Source organism: Rhinolophus hipposideros, assembly GCF_964194185.1.
Source record: "Rhinolophus hipposideros genome assembly, chromosome: 9".
NCBI classification, from domain to species: domain Eukaryota; kingdom Metazoa; phylum Chordata; class Mammalia; order Chiroptera; family Rhinolophidae; genus Rhinolophus; species Rhinolophus hipposideros.
Window position 1 is genome coordinate 3,307,844 of NC_138055.1, and position 22,690 is coordinate 3,330,533.

The following is a 22,690-nucleotide window of genomic DNA, read 5'->3' on the forward strand; positions in this document are numbered from 1 at the left end:
CTGGAAATGAGTCTCGTCAATGTTTTGGAAAGGCAGAGGGGGTGGAAAGAGATTGCTAGAATTAATCACAGTGAGAAAGTACTTGGGCTGCCTGCCAGAGTTCAGAAAACCCAACGAGAAAAGGAAAATAAAAGGAATAAGGCTGACTCGCCATCTGAAGGAACAAATGGAACCCCAGCAAACATCCACATCTTTGCCAAATAAGGGACGGGCTCTCCACAAGAAGACTTTATTATTTGCTGCCACAGTAAGTACAATATATGACTTAAATGCATATTGTGTCCATGGGGACAAAGCAATTCAAGACAGCTACATTTTTAATGCCAAGAAACAGCAGAATACTCATGTACTTTCACTTTTAAGCTTAAACACATTTAACTCTATTACCTAAAAGCCTCACGAGTTTATGAACTTGTACTTAATAAATCTTCAAACACTTGCAATTTCACATACCGACAAAGATGAAAAAAATCCACGAAACAGTCTCCAAAATTTCAGGTATTTCGAGAGTGTGTTCACTAAAAAGAAAAAAGAAACAAAATTGCAGATGTAACAGATCTATTTATAAGAATCATTAAAGGAAAAAATAATCCAGAGAATTGTGATCAGTGATCAGAAATAACCGAGAACCCCGACAAAACTCATTCAATATTATACAAGGAGTTTTCTGTCTTTTTCATTGCAGTCAACATTAGCTATCTTTTAAAGAAAATCGAATTCCCGTCAAAAACTTCTGGACCTAAAAAACACACACACACACACACACACACACAAAAAAAAACCACTTCTGGACCTCATGAAAGTTTGATATGCTTTTTATAGTTCTCCCTTAGAATGACTTTGCAGTTTTAACGCTTTTAAGAAAACGGCAGCATAAAGCCTGGAAAAAAATGATTGGCAATTAAAATTTAGGGCATTCTTTGCTATTTTAAAAGCAAAATGCTCCCCTCCACATTCTCATGACGGAACCTTGCCACGTGCAAGGTGACGGGCAAGGGGGAACCGCTTGCTACAAGCTGAGGGCGTTACAGCCCACGCCAGCATACTCACCGGCTGAGCGGTGTCACTAGTAGATTTCAGAATCAGCTTGTCACCTCTCTTTTCAACTTCAAAACCCACTTTTTTAAGTAGGGATGTGTCGGCCAGCCCCTGCTCCTCCATCTTGGCAATCAAATCCTGGTTTTGGCTGTTGTCTTCTGTAAGGTTTCGGATGGCATACACCACCCACTGGGTCAGAACTGGAACCAGAGTGAAGGAAGTTGCCAGCATATACTCTCCTGCTTCAGAAATTCGCACGAGCATTGGCGGGTGGGAAGAGAGCAGCACAGCAACACCAAAACCCAGACTCAATTAAGGTTTTCTTGAGGATGTGCTATGAGTATGTATCTGAAGAGCTAAGTACTCAAAGGTATGATCACACGTATGCACACGGGTGTCCAGCCTGTGTGCGATGTCCGGCAGCTTCAGCAGGATTTGCTCAAAGTATGAATAAGGAAGCAAAGGCTTCGAGGGGCCACGTCTGAAGTGTATGACACCAGCATGTGCACTCACGCACGCAGGCACACACGAGCACGCGCACACACACTTGATACTTATTGAGTCACTAAGGAAAGAATAAGAGCATTAGAGAATTAGTCGCAAAGGTGCCAGCTAGAATCCGACAAGAAAATCATCTTGTTTAAAGAAAGTCCTGTTACAAATAAGAATTGTTTCCTAGGAGTCACCATGGAATTTCCCTCACTCCTCATTTTAAAGATGAAGCTAGGAAGCCTTTGAAGGATTTGCTGTGTTCAATTTGAATACTTGTGCTCTCGAGAAAGCATCTCCCCCTCGCTGCCTTGATGTGCCCCAGCCCTAGTTTTAAATGTTCTGCCCAGCGTCCTTCACAGCAGACAGAAGACAACTTACGAAGACAGACTCACAGCGCCATTCACTGAAGTCTTTGAGTTAGTAACCAAGGGCTGCGGGAACCTCAGGAAAGCATCGCATTGCCATTCGATGGTGTCTTCTAGCAGTGTATAAAAGCTGCTGCGTGGACCAGTGTCCAGTGTTGGACCCAGGGACACACAAGAGATGCCAACAGTGGGCCTGGCACCTTCTACTGGTCCAGAGGGACACACAGCGCCTCGGGTGGAATAAACACTTTTTCCAGTGAAGACAGGCCTTCCTGCCCACATGGACGGAAGGCAGCAGGAAAACCAAGCCCTGTCCTGATTACCAGGAGTTTCCAATGCAGGTATTTCTGATGCAGAACTGGGGCCTTGTGTCCCCAAAAGGGATCAGGCCCTTTAGCTCAAGAGTCGAGGCTTCTGATCCTGTCCTGGTGGCCAGCACAGCAGTGAGTCCGGCGCCCAGACATTTCCGGCTCCCTTGATGGCGCAGGAAACCAAAGAGAAAGGCCTCACTATGCATAAAGCCTGGGACTCTTTCTTATAGTGTTTGGGGAAGAAAAGTGAATCAAACGGTCTTCCTAGTTCAGTAACCTCCAAGGAAAATAGTAAAAGATGTATATGTCCCAAAAGTCAGACAAATAAAACAGGAAGCACAAACAGTTTTAAGCCCGGGATGTGTTTCCTGGGGTTTAAATGCTGCTCCATCTTCGTCCCTCCGACACACCCCCGCTGGTCCCGTCCTGACAAGGCCTGTCTGGTGCCCAGAGGTGGGCGGGGCCTCACCGTGGGTGCTTCCGGATCTTAGACTTGAGTCCTCACTAGCACTGGCTATGGGTGCCTGTCTCTCCCAACACCTCCAGGCCGGGGAGGAGAGACACTGGCCGGCACCAAGAAGAGGACCAGCGAACGTTTGCTGAGTGATCCACTGGTCTCTGGGGGTTTAGCATCCAAACCACTGATGGGTATAAATGACTAACCCTTTCCAGATGGCAAGGAGTAAGGAACTGCTGGTGCCCAGCTGATGCTGACTCTGTAATCAGTCAACCCCCTTTGGTGGGAAAAAGGCCTCATTTTGCCACCGATCTGCCATCGTTTCATGACAAAGCCCAGGTCCTTTGTGAGGCTGTACTTCCTGTCTGGTAGCAGAGTCCACACAAATATTCAAACGCATGAAACCTTAATTAGATTTTCTGGCTCTTGCACAATCGCCAAACCCCCACTTTGTGCCAGTATAGAGAATAGACATAATGACCCCGGGCGACAAAAACTTCCAATATATTAGTGAGTCTCGGAACGACGACTCATCTGCCACAACCATTTCTCGTCCAGAACACTGTCCTTACATGAATCCGTTTCCTCACTTTCCGTAGGAAAAGACAGGCGGCAGTCATGAGGACTGATGGCAGGAGCCATCATTTCAGGGGTAAATTTGGGTAAGAAAAGGCCTGGAAGGTGGGGGAGTTTGAGTCAATGTGCGTAACTCTCTATTGCTAATGACAGAAGCAGAGCACTTCAGTCCGAAGCTTTCTGGTTATTCATTCGAATGTAATTCAAAGTAGGAAACCCGAGTTCCTTTAACTGCATCGAAAGCCCCTGAGAATCTGAGGGCTGCTTTGCTCTGTGATGGAGGAATGCGACGCCAGCCTGTCACGTAGGATCTCTGGAGGAAAGCACCATCACCCCCAGCCTCAGATTGTCAAACTATCTCAGTTCCAGGCAAACAGACGCCTGCCGAGCGGCCCCGCAGAGCTCTCTTGCCTGGCGCCTGTCATATCTTAGCCTCTGGCAACACCATGATGACCGGTGTCCCGTCTTCCCACACGTGTCCCTGACCTGAGACGTGCTTCCCCCTCACCTGCCCCTTCCTGTCTCAGACTCAGCTAAGCTCCACCTGCCCCGGAAGTTTTCCCTTACTGCCCGAGCTGCCCTGGACACCACCACATGTTAGGCATGCCCGCTGTATGTTGTCCAAGCATTCTGTCGTCACCACACCGCCTGTACCCACCTGTCCGAGGGTCTGTGAGCGTCTGCGGGGCAGGAGCCACGCCCAAGCGAGCTCTGTCTCCTCATCACCCAGTCTAGCTCCTGACAGAGTGGGTCGCGGATTTGTGTTTGTTGACGTCATGTAAGCTACGACGACCTGTTTATACGTGTCTGCCCTAACCCCCCGTGAACTGATAAGCAAATCTGAGGTCTTCTTCACCCCTCTGTTCTGTGTCCCAAGCTCAGTGCTGGGAGATGTCTGCTGGACGTCCGGACGAGTTAACACACCCGCCCTTCACCATGGGGTGGGGCCGTGGTGGCGCTGCAGTGACCCACACAGGCTGGGCTTTTCCTCCTCGTTCTCAGTGTGGTTTCCTGACTCAGGGCTTTGCAGGGTTGAGAGATTAGATGAAAGTAAACCAATATAAATGCAACCCAGGCAAGGAAGCTGAACTGTGTAAATAAAAGGTCCATGACAACAAAACCCCAGGAGAAGTCCCATGTGGACGGATGAAAGGGTGGATTTTAATCACGTCATCTGGGCAGGCAGCTACCACATTTGGTGAAAAGACTGTCACAGTATTTTAAGAGCATGGCACCCTTAAAGGGTTTGGTAGCTCATTTCTGTAGAACAACTTACATGATCCCCATCTGATGTATAGAAAAGGAGGAGCACAGACGGGAATGGGGTTACCGCAGGGTAACCGATCAGACACGCATGCGCCCAGGCACTCACTGGGCAGCAAGAATGTCGTGCCCAACGGGGCAGCATGACTTCAGGACAGAACGTGACGGTCAAGATTTCACGAGGAGCAGACTCCTGGCATGACCACCCTCACAGACGCAGCATGAAAGCCCAAAGCGGAAGAGGCATTTTGTCTTCTTCCAAAACTCGCATTCAAAGGGCACAGAGGTGCATGTGGCAGGAGTGGGTGGAGCTGGAAGTGTTTTCAGCACCTTGCAAACCAGACATTACAAATGAACAACAAAGCCCCCAACACTTCACCGTAGGGTGTAGTTCACATTCTTATGTGTAAGTGACATTCCTCTCATTTCCTCCTTAAGGGGGATTTCAGGAGGTGAGAACACCGCGGCTGTGACACACTCTTCCTGGGCAGGTACCTCTCCACCTTAAGTGAGCACCCACATTTTGGGGTTTGCCTTGTCTACCTACAAATTAAATACCACACGAAGGTCCCCTGATGTGTCCCTATTTCCGATGAGAACATTTTAGCCCTATTGTCCAGGGTCTCTGACTCATAATTTAAAAACCAAATTTTAATGGTTGTTCCTTTCATAAAATTTGAGTTGAAAAGAGAAACACTGCAGCACAGCCCTTAGGAACTGTGTCTAATGCGGGAGGCTGGCTCATGAATATGCATGGCCCTCCTTGTTAGTGCGCTGTGAAAGGCTGAGAGCCTGCTGGCCTGTGCAGACCCAGACAGCCTGGAGTGTCACAGGGGAGATTAAAGCGAGTCCCAGTTAATATTCACATCGCCCTCTTGTTCCCTCTCTAAAGAGACAGAAAGAAAGGAGGAGTGGGGGAGAAAATTAAACATCTTCTAAAGTCTCTAATCCTACCAACACTTGAAGTGCTTTCTTGTATGCTTAGCTTTAGAAAGAGAGCTTCTCAGGTCTCCATAGCTACTGCAAACAGAAGGCCTGAGCCTGTTGGTTACAAAACTGCCTTGAAAGAACGCTGCATCAGCACTGGAGCGAGGGGGACTCGACAGAGCCAGCCAGCTCTTGCACAGAGCACTCCGCTGTCTTGAGACGGGCCACAAAGGGGACAGTGACAATTCGGCACCTCCAGGCTGCTGCGCCTCGGAAGGTGGCAGTGAGAAGCTGTGCTTGGACTCCAAGCACTGAGCCCTGTGGCCTCGTGCCAGTTAGGTGACGAGAAATGTACGCTGGAAGACAACCCAATACAGAGAAATATTTCACGACAAGGATATTACTAAGCAGCAGATTTACGCACCAAATTCACTTTTTAAGTAGTCAGACGAGTTAAAACATTAAAATGGCAACTGTCTGATGAGAAAGCTTCTATCTAACTAAAAAAGGCAACAGCCTTTCAATGATCAGATGCAGTGGTACTTATCCTGTCAATGACTAGAAATTGGGCCCCATGCTGACAGGGACTTTGTTCTGTCACTGCACTAACTCTGTGTCTAGAAGACTGCTGAGAATGGGGGCTGGCAAATTACGGCACAAGTTAAAACGTTTTTGTATTTTTAAATGGTTGGGAAAAGCCAAAGAGCACTAATTTGTGACACATGAAAACTATGTGAAGCTCAGATGTCAGTATCCATGACAAATAAAGTTTTATTGGCACAGCCGTGCTCCTTCACTGACTACTATCTATGGCCAACTCCATGCTGCAGCGGCTGAGCTGGGTGATCGGGACAGACATACAGCACCAAGGAAAGCCAAAGATATTTACCAAAATTCAACCTGAAGGTATGCCAATCTCTGCCTAGGGCACGGACAGCACCAATAAATATCTGTTGTACAAGTACTGTCAACTGAAAAACTTGCATTATTTTAATTCAAACAATTTAAATATGTTAAAAGACTTTACTGACTTTTCACTATATATATATATATATGTATATATATATATATACACACTATATATGTAACACCTCTATATGTTTTATATTTCTATAGATGCATAATGTATCTGTTTAATGTCATATATATGTATAATAAATATGTATATAATAAATATATGTACTGTATCTATAATGACTTTAATTTTTGCTTCCAGGACAGATTTTTAAAAATGATTTTCAGACAACCCAGGGATTTACGCCTAACTTTCTAAAGCACAGTGCTTAGTAGGGCGCAGAGCACACATTAGAAAAACCAGCTAGAAAGCTGGTCTGAGACCAGGGTGCTCAGGGCTGGGAAACCTCCTCCATCAGGTTGCCACAAAGCCGCCGAGGCATCTGCCACGTGAGGCTGAAAGGACGCTTCGTACCTCCCACATCGACGCTACTACCTCCCCAGACTAGGGAAGATCGCACAAGTTTTCACAGTGCGAAGCGTTCAACTTTTAAAATCGTTCTTAAAATGCTATACACCGCTAAAGACCAAAATTCTTCCAGACATGCCAGTTTCTGTCAGCTGAAGGAAAGCACGGGATGTGGCAGCAAGATGACTTCTCTCCCTTGACAGGACAAACTCTGTCCTAGCAGCCTGTGCGTGATGGGTGGTGTGGCCCCTGGGGGACCTTGATCTCTCACCCCTTCTGCAAAAGTCCTACCCAACCCTGGCCCTGCTCTCGAAAGAAACATTAGCTTTTGTAGGGAAGGAGAAAGGCATTTCCTCCACCACTGCTGCCCAGGGACTCCGAGGCAGTAGCTTGGAGGTAGCTCTGCTGCTGGGGGGCGAGGGACCTGTCCAAACCCCAGAGGACATCATCCCAGTGGAGATGGTGGAAGAAGAGTGAGCTGCGGGCAGGGGACAGAGGGCAGCTCACGGGAGAAAGTGGAAGATGGGAGGTGGTCAGACACGAGGGCTCTGACAGGAGAGGGGAAGCCTGAGAAGCACGGGCCCTAGCCCTGCCCAAAGTGCACACACTTTCCTGCATCGGCCAATCGCTCCGAACGCCAAGCGATACTTCAAGGCCTTCGTGGTAAAGCTCATGTTTCTTGTGCCTTCATCGACTGTAGTTTTGTTTTGCTTTCCACTCCCTCACGTCGCCCAGTCACAGCCCACTCTCCTCATTCAGAGCAGGCAGTGGAAGGCTCCGTAGGAAGTGCGCAGCCCACACAGGTCTCCGCGCACGACGTGGGGACCCGCATGGGCTCCGTAAGCAGCGCCGACCACCCATCGTGGCTCCCTTCTCCTCACGCTGTTGATCTAGCTGGTATCTCATTCCCTCCGTGTTTTGTATTTAAATGTGAGGGGACAGCTGTGGTTCGAGTGTTTTGCTGCTGTGCTGAGATGGACTCTTCTGGGTTTTGTAGTCCATCTTAACAGAATGTACACTGTATGTGCACTCTCATTTACCGATTAAGGTTAGGTGAAAGTAGTTAAAAAAATGAACAGAAGACGGTGGGAACACAAATAATTGCCCAATTTGTCAATTAGAGGTCACAGTCTGAAAAATGTGATACTTGTTTAGTGTGTGGCACGAGAAGGAGTGAAGCGTTCCAGTCCCGACTGAGGGAGAGTCACCTAGAAACACTACCCCTGGCGAGCTCAGGCTGCCTGTCTGGCCTCTAGCCCCCAGGGAACTGGACAGCAAAGGAAGTAGTCCAGAGGCCCAACAAAACTCACCGCTGGCTTCTGACAGAACTGCGAAGCACAATGAAGCACGAGTGGCAGCCCCAGAGTTTTCAGCCCTGCGCAAACCCCAATCGGCCCTTTCTTCATGATTTGAAACAAAGGCCACTTCACTGTCCTCGGCAGGCACACCTTCCTTTCCATACATCGACCCTCTAAAGGGAGAGATGACATATTCAGGACGCCACGGGCCTCCCTCCTCTCGGAAGCCTGAACGCTTTCCACCTGACAAGGCCCCACGTCTGCCGTGTGGACCCCGGCCGGGCTGTGAGCAGAGAGGCCTTTACAAGTGCCCGGTGCACAGGCACAGGCAGAACATGTCGCTGCTGCTGTCAGTCGGGCAGTGACGTCACAGGCAGAGGGACCCCTGCTCCCTGTTCAGTCGCCATAGGCAACAGCCCCTCCCGAAGCTCCTGCCGCCACCAGCGCCGTCCTCCCAGGTAACCTCACATCCACGGTGCTGTCGGTGAAGGACCCCGCAGCCCTGGGGCTCATTTTGTACATTAGACTCTGGCATCATTTACCAGCCACCTCAACGCACGCGTGGTGTAGAGCAGTCAGTCTGGCACCTGCGTCACAGGTCAGGTTTTGGACCAGGAACAACCGATACCGCTTCTGACTTAAACCGCACGGAAGGGTTCTGGGGCCACGAAGTCGTTCCATTTGTACTTGGGGCAGCGCCCCAACATCAGTTCTGAGGCTGTCAACGAGCCACTGCGCATAGTGTTTAGCAGAGTGCCTGGCACACGCCAGGCGTGTAGCCGCTGCTCAGTAAATGGTGCAGGAATAATCCTTCTCGAGTCCATCACGCCGTGTGGCCTGTCTTCTCTGTGACCCTCTCTCTCTCATGCCACGTCTCACTCTACTGTCCCTGTGTAACTCTCTGTCTGGCTCCTTCTACAGAGTGTGTGCTCACCTCGTGCTGGGACTCCTGGCTCGGTCCTAGGAGCTCCTGGCACTTACAGAAGGAGGCATGTTCTAAGTAATTGCTGGACGGATGCCCCCTGGTGCCTGGCTTCTCTTTCCTCAGCGGCAGTACCCCCAGCTCTCCTGGCAGCTCTGGGCTGTGGTGTCCTTTAGTGAATGCATGGAAACCCAGTGCTATACGTCAGCCATCATGCTGCAAGGGAGAACTCGTCAGGGAGAGGCGTCCTGGACACAGCAAACTCCCAAAGACTAGAATACTGCCCAGGGCCTCGGTTCACATGCGGGGTCACTGCCTGTAGGGCAGCAGGAGAGGGTGTGATGGAACCTGAGCTCATTGGGTCCTGACAGCGGAGGAATTTATGGATGGAAGCCAGTGGAAGCACAGCAGACACACCGGGGAGCTCCAGGCCCCTTCTGCCAGGTAAGAGGGTGTCTGTAAAGTACTCTGCACTCCTTGGGATAAAGGAATTATCAAATAACAAGCTGGCTCCACTGAATTTCTATTCACGGAGTCTACTGCTACCTTCAGTGTAAGCAAAGCTTTGCAAGAGGAATTAATTTAAGTGTCTCTCGCATAAGCCAAGACTGTCCGGTTATCCACATAAAGCCGTAACAGTAAGAACAACAAAGATAATGGCAGCAGCCCTCACCGACCAGACGCACAGTGTCAGGGGCCGCTGCAGGCCCTCTCGGAAAGCAATCCACCGGAACCAACGTGCTCTGCGCGACTAATAGCATCCTCATTCCGCTGCTGAGCAGACAGACACGGGAGGCTACGGCCTGCCCAAGGCCACACGACGGGGCCCCGGCACCCCCTTACGCACGGGGCCATACCGCCCTCACACTCTTCACGACCACGGTGACAACGCGGACCTCTGCAGGGGGGCAGATCTTCTTCCCGGTGAGTCTGACTGCAAGCTTCTCAGCTACGCCTACAGACCCACGGCAGCAATGGGAGCGTTTCTGATTCCCTTTCTCTTCAAAGACATCCTAAAGCATAAAATAAAGCCTGCAGACACCAGTTAGGGTAACTACCTCGGCAAAATGCCTTTAGAAGTAGCTAATAAACAGTTAAAATGAAGTTAATATTTGAAGCAGAAAAAGATGTAATCCCATCTAAATTATAGAAGATTAGCGGGAGTCTCGCACTACTGACATTCCAAATTCATAACGTGTAGCCGGAGGCCGAACCGGTTCTGAGAGATACAGCTTAGGGAGGCCACAATGTGGGGCTTCTGGCGGCTTTCAGATGAGACACGACAGCAGGCTACAGGGGCAGGGCGCTTCCTCACCCACGTAAGCTAGGTGCCTGCTCCTTATTTCTGTGCTGGCTCCAGAGGTCACTAGTCACCTGGGAAGTTCCGCTCTGCGGGTCACCCGTGGCCATGCCAGCTTGCCTCTCCCCTCTCCTCCCTCCCGGTAGCTCCCAGAGGTCAGCAGTCAAGGGCGGGTGGGCCCGCAGGTTTGAACAGGCCCAGATCCGGGGACAGGTGTGCTTCCCGAGGACACGCCGTGCTGCAAAGTCAACACGGGGTGTGTGTGGAGGTTCCCTTCTGTGTCGTCTGCTTCCATTTCTATGAGTCACGGGCGAGCTGAGAACTGAGAGACCTCTAGTTCTCGCTTACCCTCAGTAAGGGAGCAGCATGCTGCATCCATTTTAAAGTCAAGACAACCGTCAGCAGAAGTTTATAATATGCAAATAACTCTGGCATTAATTGGAAATAAATCCCAACCGTACTTCAGACAATTTAAAAGCCAAGCTGGTTGTCGTGGTGACATTGAGTTCTAAAGCTCTTTTTTGACACACGTCTCTTAACACTTCTAAAGTACGAAATATCTTGGGGCAGGAATCTTATTTAATTATAGAAATCTAATACTTGAACATCTTTTTCCTTCTCTCTATGAACAGTACGCTTCTTGATTTTTATACTGGCATTACAGCAAGGGATTTAAATATAAACAGAAACTTAAACTGCCAATCACACATCTGAATGTCTCTTAAGAATTTCACCCTGACCTGTTCACACGTTCGATGACTGGGAAGGCATGACGCTCAATGCTAGGAATACAGCAATTCGCAGGCCAGTCAGCGGCGCTGGCATTCCAGAGAGGCAGGCCCAGCTGCACCCAACCCACTCAACCAAACCCAGACCTGAACGGGGTGATGTGACGAAGCATCAGAACAGGAGGACAGAACAGCACAGACAAGGGGGGCTGGACAAGGCCTCTCTGAGGAGGTGACACTGAGCAAGAACCCACAGGATAAAAAGAAACGGGTAACTTGGCGAGATGGGGACACTGGCGGGAGGCAGCAGAGCAGACGTGCAAAAGCTGACTAGCAGAGACGCGGGAAATCTGCTGGAGACTGTGTGGAAGGGCAGGGAACGCGGCCGAAGGAGGCCGAGGCCAGGCCGTTCAGGGATCTTAGGCCGGAATAAAGAGTCTGCATTTTATTCTCATGCAGTGAGAAGCCACTAGCAGCTGAGGTAGAAAAATGAAAAGCACCCTTTGGCACCTCCGTGCAGGGAGGCGAGGGAGGGACTGGAGACCAATCAGAGTCCACGTGGCAAGATGCCGATTCTGGAAGAGGGCAGACCCGGGCTCCAATTCCCACTCTGCCATTCTATAAGCTTTGGGTACTTTGTAGAACCTCGTTTGTCCTGCGCCTCGCCAGGCATTGGGTGTCCATCGGCACACCTGAGGGCCACAGGTGCTGCCTAGCTCCAGCCTAGGACACTGGGAGGGCTGTGGAGTGCCCGGCTCCCCTGTCAGGCAGGAGACTCCACTTTGCCTCGCCTCGGTTTTCTCAGCCATACAATCATGGGAGACAAAATGATTTCCCAGTATGTCAAATGACAGCACCGGACAGACAGTAAGGTCTCAGGCCCGGCAGTCAGAAAGTCCAGGTTCGAACTGCCCTTCCTGCTGCTCACCAGCTCATGGCCTTGGCCGGTTACAAAACCTTTTTGCCTCTACTTGCCCGTCTATAAAATGGGGATAACAACAGTATGGATTTCATAGAGTGACCATGAAGTTTAAATAAAATCACAATGCCTGGCCTAAAAGAGGCACTCAATAGATGCCAGCTCTCCTTGTGAAACACCCAGATCTGTTATTATTGCTAGTGTCACAGGGGTCTACCCGGAGGTCAGCAAAGCTGGGCTGTACACTTTGGGTATCACAGAAAACCCAGGACCGCCTCTGTCTTTTCAGTGATCAACACAACTTAGTTGTCTGGCTGCCCCTTCCCCCAGGGACATGTGAGATGGTTAGCGCATCTTATAAGTCACTGTTTCCCAACCAGCACCCCATGCATGTGTAGATTTCATTAAACACAACACCATTTCGTAGTTTGTTCTTTCTCCCTTTACCGATTTCCAACTAAGGGATGGAACGTCAAGCCCATCAGCGCAGAGGGAGGAAGGAGCAGACGCTCTGGGTACGTGCACATCCATTGGTTGACGCGGTCAGTGTCAATCAGAGTGCTTGTCACAGGAAAGGCAGTGGTCCTGACCTTCCAGGAAAGAAACAGGAAACTACAAACTTTCACAACAGCTACAATGTCAAACGACAGGATGAGATGAACTAGTAACAGGGGCCATAATTATCCAAATTGAGGTCACAGAAGACTTCTCTCCATAAATAACGCTTAAATCAAAATGGAAGAATAAGTAGGAGTTGGCCAGTGTCGATGGGAGAATTCCAGGCAGAGGAATAGGATGTGCATATCAGGGGGTGGAACAAGCTCGGATGCCAGTGGAAGAGGGAGGCCAGCATGCCAGAAGGACAGTCGGGCAGGCCTGGAAACACGCGCCCCTGCTCCAGCCAGCACTTCCTAAGTGGCTTCTCTGTGCCAGGGACAACTGAAACGGGTCAATCAGATGCAGTCTGACAGAAACATGGGTCAATCAGATGTGGTTCTACCGAGAAGAGGTCAATCAGATGTGGTTTGCTCTCAGGGAGCTCAGAATCACATACAGGTGGCAGGTCCACTGAAGACACCTCACAAGCTCCTGGGGGCACAGAAGAGGCTTCCTGAGGGCGAGGTCAGGGCTCCTTCCCCTAGGGAAGCTGGGCGCTGTCCTGAAGCCTACCCCACCAGCCTGCAGGCTCCAGAGGGCACAGATGGTATCTCCTCTTTGGTGAGCACTGTATCCCGCAGCTAGAACAGTGCCAGCACTCAAGAAATGCTGCTGAGTGGATGAACGAAAATGACAGACACCAGTGAACTGAATCCAGCAACAGGAAAAGGATAGTGAATGAAACATTCGTTGACAGTGGAAATCTGTTCTACCCGGTCGATGTTATAAAGCCATAATAATTAAGACGGTAAAGTCTCCTGCTGGGATAAGGAACAGATAGGGCAGGATTGACGCTCTGAACAGACAAGAGAACCAGAACCAGAACCACGCCCACAGGACAATGATTTATGACAAGGTGGGCCGGCGGAGCCATGGGTGAAAGGAAGGTCTTCTCAATTCTGTGACAACTGCATAACCACAGGAGAAAACTTAAAAACTGAGCCCCTACTGTACACCACAAATAAGGATTAACTTCTGATAGGTTACAGATCTAAACGGGAAAGGTGAAACTATAAAGCTTTGAGACGAAAATACAGAAGAATATTCTTATGGCCTCAGGGTCTTCGGTAAGACACAAAAACCTCTAACCACCGAGGGAAGAAAAAATTCATGAAAACACCACAGAAGTCAGAACAGAGCTCAGCTGTGGGGACTGGTACTGGGTGACAGAGCACACAAAGAAACCCTCTGGGGGCATGGGAATGCCCTGTCTTCACCTGGATGGGGGTTCCGTGGGTGTGTACATATGCAGAGATGCTCATTTACAAGTTTTGCATTTCACTACATGTAAGTTGCACCTCAGTAATAAAGAGATACCATAGAGAAAAATAAAAAAATCAAGCCACAGGATTGGAGAGATTATTTCAATACATAGAAATGAACAAAAAAATTGATAACTTGAATATAAAAAATTTCCTATGAATCAATAAAAAGGAGAGAGAACATAAATACAAGCAAAAAAATTTTGAACAGCTCCTTCATGACACAGGAAACGCAAATGGTCAATAAACATAAAAATGTGCCTACCATACTAATTAGAAAAATTAAAACTGTATCGCGACAATTGTATTGCAGAAAATGACAAGTCATTACCTATGTGAGAAAATACATGTACTCATCAGAAAGGCACAAATTCCAAAGTGTGACTGCATCAAGTGTTGGCAAGAACACAGAACAAGGGGAACTCTTGTGTCCTGCTGGTGGGAGGAGCACAAATTGGCACAAATGATTCTGAAAGAGTTTAGCAGCATCTAGAATAAAGTCGAAGATACACAAACTACAAAAATTCCATACCTAGAAAAACACCTCATGCTCATGGGCCAAGATACACGCACGGTACAAAAGAGTCCATAGCAGCATTAACTGGACTAGCCCCAAGGCAAAAATAAGCCAAATGTCCACCAACAGCTAACACGTGAATGGCTATTAAATTGTCTCAGTATATACTATGCGGTCAACCACCTGCAACGATCGGAATGAATCATACAATTCTGACTTTGAAGGACAGATGACCAAACAATGCGAGCCATGGTTCCACTTACATGACTTCCCCAAACGGCCACCCCAAAGCACATGGTGTAGGGGTACAGGCACAGGAGCTACCCGGGGAGGGCAGGTCGCGCTGACCCAAGTCAGGCTCATGAGCTGTGATCTGAAGGGGCTCAGGGAAGCCTGGAAGTGTTTTGTCTTGACTAGGTGCTGTTACACGTCTGCTTTATAATCGTTGGCAAACAGTACATATATACTCTTTTCACTTTGGGGAATCCACATTGTATTTCTAAATAAATAGTTTTGAAAAATTAGGATGATGATGGAATTGAGATGCAGCGTGGGGTGGTTTGCCAAACGCAGGTCATGTGTTTCGTCAACTAGACAGCGCTAGGAAATACTGTCGCTAACACCTCAAAACTCCGGAATTCTGTGGGTCCCACCGCCTTGGCGATTCACAACGGGCGCCAGGCTGTGCCACACGTCCCAGTGGCATCATTTACTTCTTAAAAACCCGTTAGGATTTCCTGGTGCTTCCTAGGTCTGCCCCTGGGAAAACACCTGACTCAGAGCTGTGCTAGTTTCTAAAAGTGCTTTAAGGAGAGAAAAACAGCAGCAGTTTTGATTCTGACATATTTTGGTTTCTCTCAAAAATCGGGAAAATGTTTTGATTTTTTTATAAGCTTTTCCTCCCCGAACCAGCAAGTGCAGCAATCCACCTGCATTTGACAATCATCCTTCTGTGAGCTTGTATGAGAATGTAAAATTGGGCCACCGACCAAAAATAAAGACAAGACTCTCCTGTAAAAGTAAGGCTGGTTATTGTCACATGACCTGGTTACTGTCACATGGCAGGGTGGACCCTTGTTGTAAACTGGCCACTCACCTCCTATTTTTGCTTCTGCCCACCAGTGAGGCTTTTCCACGCCCGGGGCAGTTTTCAAGGGCACTCAGCTAACCCTGAAGAGAAGGTCTGTCCATCTCCCAAACAGCCTTTGCTGGCAGCTTACAGAAACCAGGTGCCAGGCTGTGTGAGCGCAGGCGGCCCATAAGCCACAGGCCTGCTGCCCTGGGGTCAAATCTGTCTCTACCTCTGAGAAGACGCTCAGACCAGAGAAAGGAAAGAGCGGGAAGAGGGAGGGTATCTGATACGTGGCTTTATTTTTCTCTTTTCTGGATCTGTGACCATTACCCAAGTGCAGGGCTGAGGTGGGCGCACAAAAACACGACAACGAGAACGGCCCACAGCAACCGTGGGCTGTCCCTTCCCTCGCCCCGCATCTCACCCTTGTGAAGCCGCAACTGCAGACAGAAAGCAGACCCCATGTCTCCCCAGAATCTGAGGTGTCTGTCACAGGACACACTCAGGAAACGTGTGGTCAGAGTCCCCCGCATGCTCCGTGGGGCTGAAAGGGGGATCACGTGTGTATTTCCCAACCAGCCCGTGAGCAGGGCTCACACTTCCTTCACCCAGTGGTCCTGGGCTTGGCACCCGGCCCGCGGTCATTTCACCACCAGTGCCTGCTCACTGAGCTCCTTCTTCCACAGACCCAAACACTCGCCCCGCAGGGGTTTTTGTTTGTTTGTTTTTTAAATCTGTTGGTTCTAGAAAAATAAGCGATAGAATCCAACTGTTCCTGCTAGGAAAGACGATCTCAAGCAACACAGCCAGGGAGTTACTATCTCACTATGCTTGAAATGGTCATGCCACGCCATGTTTTCACCAGACTCTTCTCTGTCACTGCTAAATTTGAGGAAGGTCATTTTAGGCAAAAAATACTGACATTAGTGGGGGTTACCTGGAACATGTTTCTCTGTGCCAAACTGCGGCAACCCAATCTCTCGAGTGTCTTAGAAAACATATATTCTCTGTGGCAATGGTGTTTAAGCATAGCAATTTCAAAAAGTTATTTATTAAACATCCTAAACACATCCAAAAGTCACTGCTCTTTTTAATAAGAAAGCAAGTAGAAAAAGGAAACTGGCCAATCATTAACTGTGTGAGAAAATACATGCACCATAATAACACTTATTAAGCACAGACCATGTGCCAGGAACTGCTCGAGGCACTTCAGGCCAGGTGCTCAGACTCCTTCGAAAGTCAGCAACTCGTGAAGGCAAACCTACATCCTTGGGGACTGCTGACTGTGACCTGCCAAAGGACTCCACGTCAAGTATGACACGCCCAGTGACGCGGCTGGGGGATGCCATCTGGGGACAAGGTGAGGTCTAATTATCCAGCACGGAAAGGATTTCCTTGTGACTGGAACGCTTCGTGCTGAATATGCTTTCAAAGAATTCCAGAATGCTCTGTGCAGAGAAAGGCTCTCTGGGACCCAAGTACAGCCCTCCGGAGAGTGAACTATAGGCTGATATTTCAGACATTATGATCTAACTACACATCAGATACAAAATCTCTGAAATACAGAGCTCTCCTTATACTATAGTTTATACGACAGAGAGACTGGGGAGGTGCAGAATGACCAGTGTCAATATCCTCGTTAGAGAAAAGCATTTTGAAGAACAAGTACAGTTGGCCTTCGAATGAGTTTGAACTGCGTGGGTCCACTTATACGTGGGTGTTTGTCAATGAATTCCGTACACACGTCTTCTCTTCCTTATCACTTTCTTAACATTTTTTCTCTAGTTTACCTTATTGTAAGAACACCGTATGTAATACAGGTAACACCCCAAAACGTGTTAATCAACTGTTTATGTTTCGGTAGAGCTTCTGGTTAACAGCAGGTTACTAGTTAGGGGGGAGTCAAAAGTTAACAGGTGGATTTTCAACGGGGTTGGTGCCCCTGACCCCCATGTCGTTCAAGGGTCAACTGTATTTCATCCAGAAAATGGAACATTCTGCACTAAGAAAAAAACAACCATGAAGCCATAAAAAATCATGGAGGAACCTTATATTCATGTCACTAAGTGAAAGAAGCCAGTCTGAACAGGCTGCACACTGTCTGATTCCAACTCTGTGACATTCTGGAAAAGGGAAAACTATGGAGACAGTAAAAAGATCAGTATTGGGGGTGGGGGGGATGACTGGCAGAGCACAGAGGACTTTTAGGGCACTGAAAATACTCTGTATGGCACTATAATAATGGACACATGTCAGTATATGTTGGTCCAATCCCACAGACTGTCCAACACGAGGAGAGAACCCTTCAGCTATGGATTCTGGGTGATGATGACCTGTCAGTCACACACTCTGCTGGGGGATATTGAAATGGGGGGGGGGACCTATGCAAGTGTGGCGGTACGTGGGAAATCTCTGTCCGCACTGTCCTCTCAATTGTATTGTAAACCTGAAATTGCTCTAAAAAGATAAAGCATTACATTTTTTTTCCTAAAAAACAAGGAAGGAAAAACAATGATATAACAATAAATAAACGTGTCATGTAGTTTCCAAATTAGATATACTTTCTTAGGTTAGGAAACTCACAACTGCCGTGGTGGCTATTGAGGCAAGTACACGTGCCTCATGTTTCCCGGTGACAGTCCTTCCCGAGTCACACTCATCAGACGGCTTCCGTTAAGTTAATCAGCCTCAAGGAGCAGCTCCTTAAGAATAGGAATTCTTGGCAATAAGTGTACACATCAAGTTTTGTTTCTGGTTTCAAATCAATTTTACAGGGTGGCACTTAGAACATTAGCAATAACCACTGAGAAGTAAAATTAAGAAAACACTCATCTCGAAGCCAGGCGGCTAACGTGATGGAGAGGCGCACCACTTCCGGTGTGTGGGCAGTCGTGCCGTGGTCCCGCCCAGGCCGACACTGAGTGAGAGCCAGGCCACCTGCAGACCACACAGTTCACACTGGGCACCTCACCTTGGGAAAGGACGAACTCTCATCTTCCAACTCAAGTGATGAGACCAACCCTCCGGCAATCTTGCTCTTAGTGCAGGTAAACAGACAAAGCAGGACCTGGTGCGTTCTGACCTGAGAGGGGAAACAGGGACGAGCCGAGCAAACCAGGCTTAGCACGACAGGGCCAGAGGACAGCAGGAGCAGGATGTGGTGGCGTGAGGGCAGACGGGTACGGCACGCCAGGCTTCACCACACAGTATCACACCGAGTGGTAACCATACTGGAAGTCCTATCCTCTGGACTGCAGCGACGTAAGACAACGAGAAACACGAAACTAAGAGCCTACTGGACACAATCTGAAGGATTGTGTACAACTTGAAGCATTTCATTTTTGTCTCATTTTAAAAGTCTGATGATTTGCCAAAATACCTGAATATGGAAACACAGTTCATTTTGTGAAAGCCTCATTCATGACATTACATCTGACCTGTCCAGCTCGGCTTCCAGCTCTGGGGAACCAGTTGCTAGGATACCACAAAAGCTATATAATACAGGTCTTCTTTCCTCTTGCATTTTGAATGCGTCTATTTAGATGACAACTTGGCCTGCATCTGTGTGTGTTGGGGGGCGGGGCTGCTTGGTGGCAGCGGGTTACACCCTTAGCGGCCAGTGTGTCTATCGCCCAATCCTTAGCCCCACTCTCGACTCTTCACACAGGGTCCCGGGGAGGTCTCCGCTAATCTGCAAAATTGTGTGTTTGCACTTGTGTACTTTGGCTGGGGAGAAAGATCGGGTTTGCACACCACCAATCACACTAGGTGAGGGGTAAAAGAATCAATGAGAGGGGCCGGCCTGGTGGCTCAGGCGGTTAGAGCTCCATTCTCCTAACTCCGAAGGCTGCCGGTTCGATTCCCACATGGGCCAGTGGGCTCTCAACCACAAGGTTGCCAGTTCGATTCCTCGAGTTCCACAAGGGATGGTGGGCAGCGCCCCCTGCAACTAAGATTGGCAACTTGAGCTGAGCTGCGGCTGAGCTCCCGGATGGCTCAGTTGGTTGGAGTGCATCCTCTCAACCACAAGGTTGCCAGTTCGATTCCTCGACTCCCGCAAGGGATGGTGGGCTGTGCCCCCTGAAACTAGAAAAATGGCAACTGGATCTGGAGCTGAGCTGCGCCCTCCACAACTAAGACTGAAAGGACAACAACTTGACTTGGAAAAAAAGTCCTGGAAGTACACACTGTTCCCTGATAAAGTTCTGTTCCCCTTCCCCAATAAAATCTTTAAAAAAAAAAAAAAAAGAATCAATGAGAGGTTTTAAAAGGGCGAATTAAAGGGTTTGGAAGCCGAACCAAAAATTTACCTTTTTAAAGCAAAACAGCACTAAGAGGTTTTCTAGTTTCCAAGTCACGTCAGCCTAACAACCGAACAAATGGTAACGGAGTGTTTATCAGTGGCTTAACACTAGGGACACAGAAAAAAACGGAGGGCAGCCCTTGCCCACCAGAGGTCAGACTGGCTTGAGCCAGTCACTGCCTCTAACATCAGGAGGGACAAAGTGAGACTCCGAGAGCAGAAGTGCATCACTTTGTGGCCACAGCACAAGCGCTTCTCTGGTGGGGATACTCATTGCCGCCTTTTACCAACACCAGACCCAGCTAGGAGCACCGTCCTGAAACGTGTAAGACATTTCCTCCACGCTCTCCTGTCATTGCTGTTTGGCAGGCCCAGTCACAAGCTGGAGTCCCCATGAAGAAAAGTACAGAACGGGACATATTTCCATGTTTATTCTAAAATTCATGCATTCTCCAAGATGTGGCCCTACCATCCAGAGTTTCCAAAATGTACGTACGTGTATTTATTATTTAGAAGCCTTTTCTTGTATAGTAGCTATCTGAGACACTACAGAAAACAAAGTACTTCAGAACCCATTTTGGTAACACTCCCTTGGGTCCAGGGGGTCCAACATGGGGTGTGCATTCAGGGTGCAGGAGCAAGATGACACAGACCCCGCCTAGGATCAACTTCCTCGAGGGACCGAGTCACATATCCAGGTACTCCTGTGTCACATTGTCACGGAGTGGCAGAGTAACACAGTTGAACCATGAAAGACCAAATGGAGGTGCTCAGCTCAGTTGAGGGGTATCAAGGAAGAATTCCGAGAGGAAGGGACACGTAACTAAAGCCTTCCAGGAGGAAGGAGTAGGGAATGGAAGAGGGACCTGTTTTGCAAGAAGCCACCATCTCAGGGCTCCGGGATCAACCTTGATCATTGTCTAGGGTCAGAACTCAGCTGGAGTGGGGACGACGTGCAAGGAGCTCAACAAGATTAGTTCAAGACTTTTGTCCGACACGGCAGGACACCCGCAGGTTCCCCAGGAAAGGACACTTGAGAGAAACACTGAGCGAGTCAGTGAGGCACCCACACGGAGGGCTGGAAACTCGAAAGCAGGAGGACAAAGCTGGGCTTGCACCCTAGCCCTGCCGCTCACGGGCTGGGAGAAGCTGGACCAGCTTGACTTGGGAAATTGTGAGCTTTAGTTTTCTCATTTGTAAAATGGAAATAGTTCCCCAAAAGTCTGTTGCTTTTTTTTATGTGCAAGGTAATGTATGCACAAGACTTGGCATATAGAAATAACTGAGTAAATAATTTAAAAATGTTAATGGGAGGTCTAAGAGAATGCACACATCTGGATGCGTCTCCTATGAGTATTCTCACATAACCCCACCCAGACCAACTCAGGACAGGCCGGCAGCCAGGAGGCCCCTGTGCGCCCCTCTCAGGACCCACCTCCTACCCCAAGGTACCCACTATTTTGACTTCTATCACCACAGGTTAATTCTGCGTGTTGTTGAACTTCGTACAGCATACAGTATATGCTCTTTGAATGGGGCTTCCTTAACTCAGTATGTTAGTGAGATTCATCCATCTGTTACAGTTCATTCTTCTTTCCTGCTGTATAATATCCCATGGAATGGACACACAACTTATTTATTTGTTTTACTGTGAATATTTGGGTTGTTTCCACTTTGGGCCTATTATAAATAATGGTATGAACATTCTTGCATGTTTTCTGAGGGACATATGTGCGCATTTCTCCTGGGGACACTCCTAGGAATGGAGCTGCTGGCTCCGGGGCAGAGGCATGCTTGGCCTCGGTGACACTGCCATGAAGGCTTCTGAAGGGATTATTCCAATTTACATCTCTCCAAAAATGGTCTCTCCACCCTCACCAGGTCCTGGGAGTTCCTCAGTGGGCTAAGCTTGCGTTTCTCTGAGGACTGATGATGTTGAGCTCTGTCCATGATTACTGGCGAGCTGGACTTCCTCTTTTGTAAAGTGTGTCTTTTGTCCATTGAAAACACACACACACACAAAACAGAATTATCTTTTCCTTGTTGTTTTGTAGGAGCCCTTTACATATATATTATGGGTATGAGGCCTCGGTCAGGTGTATACAATGCAATTATCTTTTCAATGTTCTTCCCCTTATAGCGTTTCTCAGTTATAATATTTATGTCTATGACACCTTCTAGAAGCTCTTCTGTTTTCCCTTTCACGTGGAGGTCTATGATTCATCCTGAATTAACATTTGTGAACGGCGTGAGGTAGGGGTTGTAAGTTTTCCCCCCCATTATGGATACCAAATTGATCTAATACTATTTATGGCAATGACCATCCGTAACTCCCTGAACTGCGGTGGGGCCTGTGTGTGAATCTGTTTATGGACTCTTTATTCTGTTTTGCAATATTATTCTCATTATTTGAGCTTTACCATTGACTCACAGTGCAATCATAGATGATGAAAGTTCACCTTTATCCTAGGGATTAATAGCTTGAATAGGATATTTGTATAAGAACATCTATTTGTTGAGAAACTATATGCTAGGCCCTTTACAAACATGGTGACATTTTACACTCACCATCCCCCTGTGGGGTAGGTCCCACGTTAGACAAAGAAGCTAAAACTCAGGGGGTTTAGTGAAGTGCTTAGAATTTAAGAAGTGGCCGAACCTGGGTCGGTCTGTCCCAAGAGCTGTTGCTCTTGCCACTATGCCATACTTCCTCAACATGGGATTACGGGGGGAAACACTGTTTTCTTATTATTCCTAGAAACTTACATTTCTGTATGTAAGTGAAACTTACAAATGTGGTCTTTCAATACAAAAAAAAGAAAAAGAAAAAGGAAGGAAAGAGAAAAGGAAGGGGAAAAAA

The 22,690-nt window shown here is 48.2% G+C and overlaps 1 protein-coding gene across 1 annotated transcript in view; it reads right to left on the reverse strand.

The window, feature by feature from the left end:
* Positions 1-215: 215 nt before the first annotated feature.
* ATXN10 (ataxin 10) overlaps positions 216-22,690 on the reverse strand; it is a 147,972-nt gene continuing 125,497 nt past the window's right edge. The window contains exons 11-12 of the mRNA XM_081059850.1: positions 1,051-1,238; positions 216-518 (exon numbers count right to left, since the gene is read on the reverse strand). Of these exons, the coding sequence (XP_080915976.1) occupies positions 516-518; positions 1,051-1,238 (191 nt within the window). The 3' untranslated portion in view covers positions 216-515. The remainder of the gene's footprint in view (positions 519-1,050; positions 1,239-22,690) is intronic.